Genomic DNA, 12,195 nt, shown 5'->3' on the forward strand with positions numbered 1-12,195 from the left:
GGCAAGCTGGACCCTCTATGGCCGGCCAACTCCACTGGCCAATGTTGTCCCCCTTAGCCGATTTCTACTATTTATTCTGCGTGCAAAGGAGTCTGGTGGAGACTATGCGGTTGTAACTAACTCCCTTCCGGTCTTAAATTAAGCTCATTTCCAATTTGACGGAGTGCAGAGCTCTGTCGGCCCTTCGTTCGACGGTGAATTTGTTCGCTTACCGCTGTTTCAGTTCCTTCTTTAGCAGGTCATTGCCCCTTCGTCGAGTCCACTCTTGGGGTCAACCAAGGACATTACATAAAAAGGCATCATATAATGTCCTTGTCCTATAATGTCCCGACATCACGAACTGTATTGTCAGGTCCACGCGCACCCTAGCGTGATTGATGTTGCCGACAGATACCTGCACCTGTCATATTTTATTATTTCATTTCATTCACATATATTTATGAGCATTAGATAACAAGCACGTGTGTGATTCTAAGATCTTTTTCTCAAGAACACAAAACATACAAAATACAGATTTATGTATCGGTATAGCCGGTATAACCGCCCTTCGGCGTAACACACCAGCTTCAGGTTTAAACAAGTAAAATCTGAGAAATCTGAGATTTTATACCTCCGGGCTTTTTATTGTATTTTTATACAGGGTTTTAAACAAAGAATTTATCGATACTGGACACCCCTCTGTGTGAGGGGTCATATACGTGGACCAGACCGAGAATAGCTTAAACACGCCAAAGGTCGCGACCACTTTCACGCTCAAAAGGGTGTTTTGGGGCCACCAAAAGGCACCATTTTCACGCCCGAAAACACATATACAATAAAAACAAAAGAACGTGCATCATCTGCAGCCCAATAGCAAAACATATACCGAGTCTCAAAAGAATCCGTCCACCCAAACGCGAGAAACAGCTGCGAACATGAACATCTACATATCTCACAAAACCCTTCCGCGGAAGGATGTCTCCTCCCCCGGAGGTAATAACAATACAAAATGTGTAACGAACATAAAATGAAAGTTGTTGGCGCACCAATAGACATACAATGAATTGAGATGACGAATTACATCTTCCAAACTGAGAGATGAAATTAAAATTTTATTGCTGCATTGTTCTGATGGTGATTTATGTGCGTGACGATCTATGATTATCATTATAGTAAGTATGAATGGAAGCAAGTCCTTGAATTTTCATCATCTCAATAATTTACGATGCATGAACCATGACACCAGTGACGAATCGCTAGTCACCCACGACAGCGTCTTGCAGGTCAGACACTAGTCGCTACGCGGCGCTGTGATCACACAGTCGAAACTTCTCAGCATAACCAATTGTGTACATTCTTTCTGGTATATCCATTTCCCCAAATAAACTTTGTATTCCAACATGTAATCGCAAGACATGGCACACTCAAGTTTTTTCAACTTATTCTTATACTGCCACTTATATACCTCTTATACTGCCACCAACACAGAACAATACAGTACTCATTTACCTGAGTAAAGTCAGGAAAGTCGTGTAAAGTGGCTTTCCCAAGGGCACATGGTCGGTGGTATGGCATGGTTTGGATGTCAGCGTCACAGCCCTCCTGCATGACCTGAGATGGCCGTCACTTCAGTCTCGACGACAGCAAGCACGACTAGTAATGATGTATAAGATAACCAATGGTCTCGTGGCTATCCCATCCAGTCGGCTTATCCCGGCAGTTGCTCGTACCCGTGCCAACCACGCCCACAAGTACAAGACTCTGAGACCACACTGTGACATTGCAAAATACTCATTCTATGCTAGGACAATTCCTGAATGGAATAACCTTTCTGCCGACGTAGCTGAGAGTCCATCATTACAAACTTTTAAGAATCGTTTATCGTCACTTCCGTAATCATGTGTATATCTCCCCTCTGCGCGATGTCCCTGTATGTAGGGAATTTGCAGAGTAGTAGCTAGAACTAGAACTAGTTTGAACCCGGGACCTCTTGGTTCCGAGGCGAAGACTCTACCGTTACGCAACACGACCCCACCCAAATATATTTAAAAAAACATATACACATGTACTGTACATGCTTTCTGATATACCCATTTCCCAAATCTCGTTCCCATGTCCACACAGCATGGCGGCAATGGAGACGTCCAGAAGAACTCTGGGGACGAGACCGAGCGTGAGAGTTGGAGCGCCAAGATGGATTACATCCTGTCCATGGTGGGGTACTGTGTGGGGCTGGGCAACGTCTGGAGGTTCCCCTACCTCTGCTACGCCAATGGAGGAGGTCAGTCAAGATCTCACTCACTCACTCACTCACTCACTCACTCACTCACTCACTCACTCACTCACTCACTCACTCACTCACTCACTCACTCACTCACTCACTCACTCACTCACTCACTCACTCAGTCCTCTTGCACGATGTGCGTCGAGCCTACTAGGCGGACCACCCCCTTCCATCTCGGCCTGTCCTGGGCGAGCCCCTGCGCTTCTTCGGGGGTGATGTTGACCAGGGCCAGGTCCTTGGCCAGGACGTCCGTCCAGCGGGTGCGGGGGGCCCCCGAGGTCTCTTCCACCCAGCAGACTGGGGGCTGAAGTTCAGGATAGCCCGTGTAGGGTGGTCGGGTGGGAGTCGTAGGACATGTCCGTACCAGCGGACTCGGCGCATCGCTGCCACACGGGAAGCAGGAGGCTGCTTGGTTCTTTGCCTGAGCTCTCAAGATCTACATGTACTCTATCTTAGCTTTTGTAAAAGTAATTTGGCAATACCTAGTTGAAATTATGCCCTGGCGGTACTAAGCTTCAGTGTACAATGTGAGATGTAACCAGTATGTTGTCCATGGTGGGCTACTGTGTGGGACTGGGTGACGTCTGGAGGTTCCCCTACCTCTGCTACGCCAATGGCGGGGGTGATTCCTCTTGTCTCAATCATGTTCTTACTTGTACTAGCTACTGCTTAATTGGTCAAAATATTGCATGGGAACGGCAGCTATTATGCAAAATTCTTCTTGTCTTATAATAGTCCACATCGGCAAGAATAGTAGAATTGGAAAAGTTAAACTTCTTCAAATGGCATTAGGCCTAACGCAATCGGGTCTTATGCCAAACAAAAGTTACTCAAGCAACTGGGTATGATTTCAACATCATATCCAGTTCAAAATCATATCCAGTTGCTTGAGTGACTGTTTATGGGCGTATCTTATTACCTGGGTGACCAACCTTCTACGACGTAAAAATTGGGCCGTAGTTATCCTGAACAAAGCCTAAGGTTCGGCAGACGATTCGGTGACTCGAATCCCCTTGTGTTGGAATATGCTGCCATCTTTCTTGTACTACATATACAGGTGCGTTCCTGATCCCGTATCTCCTGATGTTGGCGTTGGCGGGAATCCCTCTGTTCTTCATGGAGTCGGCCCTGGGACAGTACGCCAGTCTGGGGTCCATCAGTGTGTGGAAGGCACTGCCGATCATCAAGGGTTAGGCAACCATGCACTTTGAATCTTGTAAACTGGCCAGCAAATTGTTAGCACTTACAATTAGTCATATAGTAATGGGTTGTTGGGCTCCTAAGGTAATCCCACCGCTGCCACCATGTGTAGGGTATTGTCTCTTACCCTCCTCACGTTTTGATGTCGATCAGACACCTTCCTCAGAGCTTCTGACTGGAGTTCTGCTCACTCAACCACGTTTGGGATTGTGTTCTCGCCGCAAAAGCGCCACCTACATGGGTTACATATAGCGGCGAGAAGCAGAACTCCAATGAGAAGATCTGACGAAGCTGTCTGATAGACACCGAAACGTAAGGTAAGGCAGGTTTGATAGTATAAAAGAAAACCCCTATATACTACATGTATAGCAATAATTCAACAATGCCACATTCTTGCAGGTGTGGGGTACGCTATGGTCACAATCTCCACGCTCGTGGCCATCTACTACAACATGATCATCGCCTGGGCCCTGTACTACCTGTTCGCCTCCTTCACCAGCGTGCTGCCGTGGCACCACTGCGGACACTGGTGGAACACGCCGGCCTGCATGGAGAGTTCTGCCGTCGCCAACCGGTCCAACGTCACCGCAAACTTCAGCAGGGCCAGCCCCAGCCAGGAGTACTTCCAGTGAGAAACTTAACACTATTCACGTTAAAGACGAAGAACACCTTTATTGTACATTTTTGCCCCAATGGGCTAAGCACAGGTCACAAAATTACAATCATAGAACCCACCACATTGATGGAAAAGAGTAGGGGTCTTTCCGGTGTAATTGGATCAAACTTACAGACCTATGGCTGCATCCTGGGTCGTATTGAGGTCACCCGAGTTAGCGCTGAATGGCAGCCGTACCAGACCCCTGCGATTAAACCCCCAATAATTGTAAGCTCCTCACAATTCAGCCCTCGGCTGCGAAGACAGAGAAACGGGCCCACCCAATAACAAAAGTACTATGGCCGTTATAATTTCAAGCCATGTCTTTACAGGCCACAATGCAAATGACTAGAAAAGCATAGAGAGACCTTCTAGCACGATACATGTATATATCTCTACTGTGGTCTCTCTACTTCCAGTAACCGTGTTCTGAAGTTCACGGACAGTATAGAGGATACCGGCAGCATCAGCTGGGAGCTGACCCTGTGCCTGCTGCTCTCATGGATCATCGTCTTCTTCTGCCTCATCAAGGGCGTCAAGTCATCGGGAAAGGTATCATACCTAATCTCCAAGTAGATCCTATATACCCTTTCCGGGGTTAATCGTATATAGAAGGGATTCATTTCTCAAGCTAACCGACATCTTGGACACGCAGTTGTCCGTCAGTAAAACATCTGGAGCCGCATAGTTCCCGTTTAGAACTTTTATTCAGCCTGTCACACGGCCGGTTTCGCCTGTGTGGCTTCTTCAAGGGTAAAGAGGCTAAGATAGCGGAGTTTATCGCTAGCTTTTAGTTGTTTTTTTTTTAGAAAGATGTTACCTACGTGTGTAAAAATTTTAGTATGATAGATTTTTCGATTGTGCATATCCACATACCTACAAATACAATACTATGCTTTGTCTGTATTTTGCAACATACGCTGTCGTTCATGATTGATTATGATTGTGCACTATTGAGCACCAGTGTTGCCATCTCGTTCCCAGGTTGTGTACTTCACGGCCACGTTCCCGTACGTCGTGCTGATCATCCTCCTCATCCGGGGACTTCTGCTGCCCGGCGCGCGGGACGGAATCATCTACTACATCAAACCCGACTTCAACAAACTGCTAACGTCACAGGTTCGGACACGGCTTGTATTCATGGTTTTTTGGTTAAGGTGTTATCGGACACAATATTGATTATGAGACTTACTTCTTTTTATAGCACCCCGGGTGCCAGACAAGTTTACGGGCCGCTAACCGTTCCTCAGTCGGCAGCCAGAAGCCCTTCGCCCGCCTGTCTAAATTACCGCTGCGGTGTAGTTGAGCCCGTGGGGAGTATTCGGCCCTGTAACTTGTTGTAGGGCCAGCCAAACTCCCCCCGGGCTAGACTCCCCCGTAGCGGTATTTAGACAGGCGGGCGAAGGGCTCTTGGCTGCCAAAGGGAACGGCTGGCAGCCCGAAACAAGTTTGGCTTCCAGGGTATTTTATAGCTCAGAAATGGAGCAGTTTAGTTAGACTGACTGTGTGACTTCGACATTAGTTTTAGATATTGTTAATATGACTCTAATGTCGCTATATATACATCCTTCCCGTCTCAACGTAGCTACATTGTATATGCTCGATGCGCTGATATAAACTCTGTAACAATAGCATTTATCTATTGATAAACAATTATAGTTGTTCAGAACGTTCAGTTGCTTTTCCTAGGCCTGTTACAACCGCTAGAGAGCGAAGCATTAGCACTGTTCAGGCTTGTCTGTCTGCGTTTCTACACTCGCACATTTGAGATCGTGTATTTTTCACATCTTAGGCACGTCTTACGATCCGATTAAGTTTCTAAGGGCAACACCAATCTTTCTGAAACGAGAAATCGTTATGTTTGTACAGATTTGGTACGATGGAGCGTCCCAAGTCTTCTACTCTCTGGGCGTGGCCTGGGGAGGGATTCTCACCATGGCGAGCTACAACAAGTTCAACAACAACTGTTACAGGTACACAATCTTGTCGGTTACGGTTCGCAGTCGTCCCTTCGTATGGGGACGCAAAGACGATGGTTCCGTATGGGGGTATAGTGCATGAAAGTTTCCGACGGCAAACCTCATAAAGAATGTTAAGAACTTACCAAGAAATGTAAAATACGTACTAAATAAATGTGATAAATAATCAAGTCTGTAGAGGTGTTCAGATGTTATCATAAAAGTTCATCTGTGTTCGTACTTCGTGGTTAAAACTTCAGATCCAACACACCTAGAGCTTTCGACCAGTCACTCTGGTCTTCCTCAGTAGACTGACCCAGTGAGGCTTGTCACGTGACTTCTTTGAAATGTGACGTCAGCACTGGGCCAACCAGATACCTTTGACCCAGTGTACGTGTTGACGTTGTGTTGGATCTAAAGTTTTAACTGATCTGATATTCTTGGCTAATAAAGATGCGAGCAATGGCGATGACTATATGCACGCTACAGGAGTTACGTTACCTAATTTACAGTATCTTACTTAACATACAGTATCTAATTTTAGGTTTTTCTTATATTTGTTTCCAACTAGGGACTCCATTATAATCCCTCTAGCTAACAGTGGTTCCAGTATCTTCGCTGGATTCGTCATTTTCTCCTATATCGGGTACATGGCGCACGAACTGAAGATGGACGTCGGCAAGGTCGTGGCAAAAGGTGATCATTGTTTCGTTTACTTTACTTTACTTTACATTACATTTCATATATTCCAACATGACGGCATACTCAAGTTCTTCCAACTTACAATTAATGCCGCCACCAACACAGGTTACATTACAGACCATTACAATACTCAATACTCATTTTCACCTGAGCGAAGTGAGGAAAGTCGTGTAAAGTGCGTTTCACAAGGGCGCAAGATCGGTGGCATGTCAGGACTCGAACTCGGGACCTCTTGGTTCTTTCCGAGTCGAGCGTTCTGCCGTTACCCCACTACATAACTCTGGTACTTGAAGACATGACTATGTCTTGTTCTTTTCTAATGACTTGACTGACACGCCGAAGGGTCAGTGAAATGACTCCCGTTGTTTTCCAGGCCCTGGTCTGGCGTTCATTGCGTACCCAGAGGCCCTGACACTGATGCCCATCTCGCCTCTGTGGTCATTTCTGTTTTTCTTCATGCTCTTGACACTGGGTCTGGATAGCGAGGTGGGTAGAACAACCAACATTATAAGCATACCATGAGCGAGTTATCTAATCTCTAATTCTAAAATGTTCACTTTACAATGATATCAGAAACTGCCGTGGCCAAAATGCACCCTTACTTTCCCACCACCAAGAGAAAACAATTCTACTACTAAAATCAAAGAACTTACACATCATAGACGAAGTGGGTAAATTCGTCTCCCACTGCCTCAAAAGAAGAAGTCAAGCCCATTAAAACTAGTACGATGTATATACGTATGTTGTAGAGTGTAGTATAACTTTGCACATAGTCTCTTTTCATTATATCGTCTTTTTCATACATGTTGTTTGTAGTTGCAAGTAGCCATCGGGCATGTATTTGCAACAAACATTCCTTATATACTATAGCATTATCCATTCTCTTCAATCCTCTCCCCTTGTTCTTCAGTTCGTGACCATAGAGACGGTTATAACGGCCCTGTCCGACGAGTACCCGGGTCTACTGCGGAAGTACAAAGTCGCGGTTCTGTTTGTGTCGTGTGCGGTCATGTTCCTCCTGGGTCTCCCGTTCTGCACACAGGTAACGGCGTTACACAACATCTGTATCTGTATCTGTATAGCCGGTATAACCGCCCTTCGGCGTAACAGACCAGCTTCTGTATATGTGTATGTATATAGCCGGTATAACCGCCCTTCGGCGTAACAGACCAGCTTCTGTATATGTGTATGTATATAGCCGGTATAACCGCCCTTCGGCGTAACACACCAGCTTCTGTATATGTGTATGTATAGCCGGTATAACCGCCCTTCGGCGTAGCACACCAGCTTCGCAGGCACCCGGCGCGGCGGCAGCTGGCTACATTACACCGAACGATGTATTACATGTAACATCTAACTTGAACATCTAACTCTATACATTGTTTAAACCTATCTAGTGACAATGCCTCTACTGTACTTGGTGACAGCGAGTTCCACTATGCGATAATTCTAGGAAAGAATGAGATTTTGAACACCTCAATCCCTGGTTGATAACTCTGGTACTTGAAGGCATGGCTATTTCCTATTAGGTACTTAGTAGTTGGTACGCCCGCCAGTGAATTTGTATCGTTGCCTTCACTAGTGCAGGTGCCCTGCCGTTTAATAATTTTTCACTAAATGACGCCCGTTTCTCCCAGGCTGGTATCTACTGGGTAACACTGATGGACACCTACGCTGCCGGCTTCACCCTACTGATTGCATCCTTTCTGATGGCGATAGGAATTTCCTACTTGTATGGTGAGTAGTAATGTTAGTTTGTATTTGTACATATACCTACCAAATAAACCCCCTAGCGAAGCGAATCACAGACGTGGCTAACTGACCAATGATTAGCCTCTACCAGGCTTCGAGAGGCGGCTGGAAAGAATAGAAATTGGCCAAAAAGAGAGAGATATTAAACATGCCGGGGGAGTTCGTCCGCTAAATAAAATGTACTCTCTAGCGGACCAACTCACCTGGCATGTTATCTCTCTCTATTTGGACAATTTCTACTCTTTCCAGCCGCCTCCCGAAACCTGGTAGAGGCTAAACAATGATATTATGGCCTCATAATCAATGTCTATTATAAACGGTGTTTCTTTTTTTTCCATAGGAATCCGACGTTTGAGCGCAAATATCAAAGAGATGTTTGGTTACGAGCCTAACTGGTACTTCAAAGCTTGCTGGATGGCGATCTCACCACTAATGGTGCTGGTGAGTACCAATATGGCACGTTGGAAACGAACGTAGTCTTTTGCAGGCTGAATAAATAGTAGAAAGAATGTAGCTGGCCGGCCATAGAGGGTCCAGTATGCAGGCAAACTGGGAGTTTCAGGACCCTGTATGGCCGGCCAACTCCCCTCGCCAGATACATTCTTTTAGGCCGATTTCTACTATTTATTCAACCTGCAAAAGAGCCTGGTGGAGACTAAAACGAGCGTACGCTACGACGTCAACACGTTAGATCGTCAACCTTTCTGATTTGCTCTCAATGTAGTGAACGGTTCAGTACCAATCAGTTAGCAACATATCAATTTTGTCTCTATTCTTGTCATCCTCTATTTTTTGTCATCTATGGATTTCTTAACCTCAACGTGATTGATCTGTGGTATAACCGCCCTTCGGCGTAACACACCAGCTTTGCAGGCACGCCGCGCGGCGGCAGCTAGGTACATTACACCGCACGAATGATTAAATGCTCATAAACGCGTTGTAAAAGTCGCTGTTTCCTCCCACAGTTTATCTTCATCGTCAGCCTGGCGGAGTACCAGCCCCCCACGTACTCCGGTCACACGTACCCGGCCTGGGCGGCAGGACTGGGTCTGGCCATGGCGTTCACCTCTATCGTCATGATCCCGCTCTTCGGTATCATAGCGGTGTTCAAGCAGGAGGGAACCTTGATCGAGGTATGGAAAACACCATTATGTGACATATGAGACTCTATGTACGCACAGTATTATGATGTTTTTCTTCTGTAGGTGTCTTATAAGCCCTTTTTGGGCTGGGCGGCGTGTAGTCTCAAGTCTCAATGATAAAATAATAAACTTTCATTCATTCATTCATTCATTCACAGTAAGGTTTCCGCAACTTCAGAGACCGCTATTACTTTATCGATGATTCCCCTAACTAAGACACGTTTTTAGAAGTCTAACATACTTAGATACATACTTCATTCGTATATCCCTTTAATGAAGTGCTTTAAAGAGTTCTTTATTCCAAGGCCTAATTGCAAACAGACATTGACAAAGACAATGAGTATAGAATGTATTGAGGAGTGGTAGAGACTCAGGTATGAAACTATATGCTAACATGAAGTTCTACGATCTACGAATCTCTATTTAAAACTAACGTACGTATACAAGATAAAGAGTAGATACGTAATGCATAAACAGGTAAGAGGAACATGGTAGCAACACTATTCTATTATACTATTCTAGTCAAGCTTAAAGGATATAATAGTATACTGTCCTTTTTAGATAACAAGAGATTAACTTCTGTATGTTACAGAAAGTTCGTGCGGCCTGCAGACCCGAGGCAGACTGGGGGCCTGCGCACTTCAGGGCGGCACTGGAGGAGAAGAAGGCCATGGAACAATCAGAGAAGCGAGCTGTGGACAGAATTCCCCTCCAGAGCCCTTAACCCTTGTCCTGCTGCCATTTTTTATGTTTACGGAAGGAGAACGTATTGTTTTTTGCTCTGTTTCTTCTTCCATTCCAAACACTGACCGCTGACCTGGCCAATGACCTGAACCAGACCGTCTCTCACCATGGTAACTGGTGTTGGGTTACATCATGTTGCAATTTTATAGCAGGAGGGATTTAGGCTCCTGTCACCATATATGTGAATGTGTTTGAGTAAGAATTGACAGAGAGGACCACATGCGAAGGTAAACATTATGCATACAGTCATACACATAGTCACACCCAATAACTATTTTACTCACTCACACTTTTAATACATGTAGTGCAATAATACGTTTTATATCATACCCCGGCCGCGATAACGTTCGATAACGGGTTCCAGACCGGGCCGTACGTTACGGTACGGCCCGGTCCGGAACCCGTTATCGAACGCTTCCATGGCTTCCATAAAACGATTCGAACGCGTTTCGCCCTAACCGCGTGTGTCCCTTTCGAAAATTCGAATACAGAATCCGGACGTTGGAACTGATGTTGTTGCATTTGAGGGTCTAGTGGCACCAACTTTTGGCTCATCTTGCATTGAAATGCGCGTTTTCTTGGGTGGGTATGATATAAATAAAATACAACACGGTGTATTCCGCATCGCCCTCGGTCTCGGCCCTCCCGCTGGGAAAATAGGTTGTCCCTAGCCTGGGTGCCATTCTCCGTAGTTTCCGTCGACTCCTATATATAGTGTCGCCGGCCGGCGGAAACTACGGAGGATGGCACCCGGCCCAGCGGTTCTCCCAGCCGGTCTTCTTTATAATATATAATTATCACTTCCGAGAAACACCTAGGACTTGCAATGTCCTCCAGACATCCTCAATGATTCACTTCAGTGGATACATAATGGGGTCAGCACGGAGCCGCAAGCGTATAAACATAATGTTGTTGTTGTTTTATAGTTATAGGGGTAAGCAATTGTATAAACCACGCCGCAGTACGTAGTATTGTTGCGTTACAATTTTGAATGAATAGATAAAGTAGTACTGTACGTGTATATCTAGAGATCTCGTGGTATCCCGGTATAGCGGTATTTGACTGGCCCAGTCCCGTTAATTCTGACAGCTGATATCTATCTGATGTTTGCCGTGAGCTGAATCCCATGGCTCAAAAAGTAGTCTCTACCAGACTAACTACGCTGGCTATATATAGGAGAATATTTGCCGGGGGAGTTTGGCCGCCTTGTAGGTTTGACTGGCCGCTTCGGAGGGAAAGAAACTACCTCCCCGCGGTCGGATTCCCTTGGCCAATTTGATTCTCTTTTTGCCGAATTCTACGATCCGTATTCCCGTAGAAAGGCCTGGTGGAGGCTACTCAAAAAGTGCGACAGTTGATCTGGTAGTGCGGGCGGGCAACCCTTTCAGTACCGAGGACATTTCGTGAAGCTCACCATTGCTAGGGAAGAAGAGAGCACAGATTTAGAAGAGATAAGAATGAGACCAAGACTAGTCCAGTCACACAGCACGAGGCTAGTAAAACACCAGACACCAAAATGTCCGATGCACAGTGACTACCTTTTGACATTTTAGCTTCCTTGCCTTGCACCTTTTTTTTTTTTTTTATTCCAACACGTAATCACCAGACGTGGTGACGGCACACTCAAGTTTTATCAACTTATATTAATGCCGCCACCAACACAGGGGACAAATACATGACAGGACAATACTCATTTTCACCTGAGCTAAGTGAGGAAAGTCGTGTAAAGTGCCTTTCCCAAGGGCACAAGATCGGTGGCATGTCAGGACTCGAACCCGG

General features: G+C 45.7%; 1 protein-coding gene across 1 annotated transcript in view; it reads left to right on the forward strand.

Moving 5' to 3' along the window:
* The window catches only part of LOC109470699 (sodium-dependent proline transporter-like), a 14,875-nt gene extending 4,430 nt beyond the window's left edge, over window positions 1-10,445 (forward strand). Inside the window, exons 2-14 of the mRNA XM_019769733.1 lie at window positions 2,104-2,260; window positions 3,321-3,452; window positions 3,863-4,091; window positions 4,538-4,670; window positions 5,103-5,237; window positions 5,988-6,091; window positions 6,648-6,772; window positions 7,152-7,264; window positions 7,689-7,820; window positions 8,416-8,515; window positions 8,871-8,971; window positions 9,496-9,663; window positions 10,265-10,445. Of these exons, the coding sequence (XP_019625292.1) occupies window positions 2,104-2,260; window positions 3,321-3,452; window positions 3,863-4,091; window positions 4,538-4,670; window positions 5,103-5,237; window positions 5,988-6,091; window positions 6,648-6,772; window positions 7,152-7,264; window positions 7,689-7,820; window positions 8,416-8,515; window positions 8,871-8,971; window positions 9,496-9,663; window positions 10,265-10,396 (1,761 nt within the window). The 3' untranslated portion in view covers window positions 10,397-10,445. The remainder of the gene's footprint in view (window positions 1-2,103; window positions 2,261-3,320; window positions 3,453-3,862; window positions 4,092-4,537; window positions 4,671-5,102; window positions 5,238-5,987; window positions 6,092-6,647; window positions 6,773-7,151; window positions 7,265-7,688; window positions 7,821-8,415; window positions 8,516-8,870; window positions 8,972-9,495; window positions 9,664-10,264) is intronic.
* The last annotated feature ends 1,750 nt before the right edge of the window (window positions 10,446-12,195 follow it).

This window comes from Branchiostoma belcheri, unplaced genomic scaffold (genome assembly GCF_001625305.1).
Source record: "Branchiostoma belcheri isolate BF01 breed outbred unplaced genomic scaffold, Haploidv18h27 scaffold23, whole genome shotgun sequence".
In the NCBI taxonomy this organism is placed as follows: Eukaryota; Metazoa; Chordata; class Leptocardii; order Amphioxiformes; family Branchiostomatidae; genus Branchiostoma; species Branchiostoma belcheri.